Raw genomic sequence first — 2,634 nt, forward strand, 5'->3', positions numbered from 1 at the left:
AGATAAAAAATAAAACGTGTCTTATGAAAGTATGATCAATGGTTTTGTAAGAAAGCAATTGAGATAGAGAAGATTGAATGAAAGTGTAATTTGATCTCAAGTAAAGTGAATTACAAATGGATAGTTGTTTGAGGCATTACAAGATATAACACAACACCCTACACAATTAAGCACCAATACCCTTCATAAGATTAAATTAACTATGATATAAACATAAAGTTTACCTAGTGCCAGGAAATATGAATATATATTAAGCAGCTGGAAGCAGAGACAATAAAGATTTCATAGGAAGAGTGAATCAGTTATTACATTATTGATTGACTCATCAGATCCATAAAAGAGATGACTATGAATTGAAGATTCCAATTTAAGATTGTGAGAACACACCAAAAATTGGATTGATTGTAGTAAAACCACCATCCACAGCTAGATTATGACCACTAACGTACTTCGACTCATCACTAGCCAAATACACTGCAGCTTGTGCTACATCTTCTTCCATCAAATGAACCCCTTTAAGATTCGAATAAACATTTAAGCACCCTTCCTCATCAAGTTTGAAGAACTCTTTACCTGCATCATTCGCAATAAAGTAAGGAGACAAGCAATTCACTCTTATCCCAAATTTGCCAAGATCAGCAGCTGCATTCTTTGTGAGTCCAATTAAGCCATGTTTGGAGCTTGTGTACGCATGAGTTGCAATCCCTCCAACGCTTGAAGTTACACTCCCTACATTTACAATACTACCCTTTTTTTCCGGGATCATCACTCTAGCTGCATGCTTGATTCCCAAGAAAGGTCCTATGAGGTTAACCCTAAGAATGCGCTCGAATTCGGACACATCATTGTTTATAATGCTAGGATTACGATAATTATCTATTGCTGCAGCGTTGTTCACAATTATGTCTAGTTTTTGATACTTTGATACTGCTATGTTAACTGCATTCTCAACATCGGTTTCTTTTGTTACGTCACAATGTACATAGGTTGCGAATTCAATTCCTATGCTATCTTGGAGTGCGAGTCCTAGTTGATCTCGAATGTCGGCAATCACAACCTTGGCGCCATGTTTGTAGAACATCCTTGCCATGCACTCACCAAGGCCCCTAGCACCACCGGTAATCAAAACCACCTTTCCTTCAAGTCTGCATAAATTTTAAGGTACAGAACAATACAATCTTGGTATGAAATATAATAATGATTAATAATTTATGAGTTTAATTAGATTTTTTTAAATTATTTTTTAAAATTTTCATTTTCATTTTCAAATTTTAAAAATAGAAATTTAAAAATTAATTAATATTAACTAAGTAAAATTTAAGTTCCTATATATATTATTAATCAATACTTCAAGTTGCTAAATTTATTATAGGTAAAGTATATCTTTTGTCCCTAAAATTTGACAAAAGTTTTAAAAATATCCTTAAGTTTTATTTTATTTCAATTTTATCCCAAAAATTTTCGATTTGCATCAAATATACCCCTAACGACTAATTTTTCAAAAAATTTAAGACCAATTCAACAATAATTTTATAAGAACAACCATCAATACAAGCAAATCAAGCATAATTTTTATGTATTATTGTTAGATTAGTCTTAAATTTTTGAAAATTTAGCCGTCAAAGATATATTTGATGCAAATTAAAAATTTCTGCAATAAATTTAAAACAAAATAAAATTTAGGAGTATTTTTAAAACTTTTACAAATTTTAGGAATAAAAAACATACTGTACCCTTTATTATATATCAATCTCAACAGGGAATTAATTTTCAATTTGTCAATATTATCAATTAAGCCAACTTTTTTAAAATTATTTTTTTATCTGTCTCACCTTTTTTTCCCCTAAAATATCATTATTATTTCATTAAATTTTAAATTTTAAACTCTAAATATTTTAATAAATCCTAAATCCTATAATTATGTTATATAATATGAATTTAATTTTAATATATTATAGTTAGTATAAAAAAATTTATACGTGTATTTAATTATATAATGCTATATTAATAAAAATAATTATCTTTCACATTAATCATATAAATAGCCATCCAAAAGAACAAATGTGATTACATAATCGTATAAAATATTTATATTGTCAGTACATCAAAATAAAACTCTTTATAATATATTACTAAAAGTAGATAAAAACTAAGTGGTCATCAATAGTATGTTAGTGTGTGTGTTGTACGTATAATTGAAATATTTTAATTTGTGCATATATATCGTCATATATAACAAATATATAACAACAAAAAAGCATACTAGCTAGGTTTACATGTATTGGTAGTTTTAATTTGTTTGTCATACCTTTTTGCATCCTGAGCAGTATCTGAAAAGCTCTCAGTTGCCATAACAAAATATATCTCTGCAAGATGGACGATTTATGTACTTATATAATAATCCAAATTTTATAAATGCATGACAATAATTTTTAAGATTATCAAATTGAATTATATATAATTTTATGCAGTTTTCATAAAAACTTGCAAATTAAAATTTTAAAGTAAGAAAACTAAATTACACCAATATCGCTTAAGATTAAATGATTTTGTATATGTTAGAGATATAACAATTTATATTATTTTTTTATCAGTTTAAACTTTTGTGAGAAGTAATTTTATGATATAGTTTTG

The 2,634-nt window shown here is 27.4% G+C and overlaps 1 protein-coding gene across 1 annotated transcript; it reads right to left on the reverse strand.

The window, feature by feature from the left end:
• Nucleotides 1-367: 367 nt before the first annotated feature.
• LOC130981083 (secoisolariciresinol dehydrogenase-like) lies at nucleotides 368-2,352 on the reverse strand. Its single transcript, XM_057904715.1, has 2 exons — nucleotides 2,309-2,352; nucleotides 368-1,145 (listed from the first exon to the last, which is right to left on the reverse strand). Exons 1-2 carry the CDS (start codon nucleotides 2,350-2,352, stop codon nucleotides 368-370), a joined length of 822 nt encoding a protein of 273 aa, XP_057760698.1.
• Nucleotides 2,353-2,634: the final 282 nt, after the last annotated feature.

The sequence above is a fragment of the Arachis stenosperma genome, chromosome 5 (assembly GCF_014773155.1).
Source record: "Arachis stenosperma cultivar V10309 chromosome 5, arast.V10309.gnm1.PFL2, whole genome shotgun sequence".
In the NCBI taxonomy this organism is placed as follows: domain Eukaryota; kingdom Viridiplantae; phylum Streptophyta; class Magnoliopsida; order Fabales; family Fabaceae; genus Arachis; species Arachis stenosperma.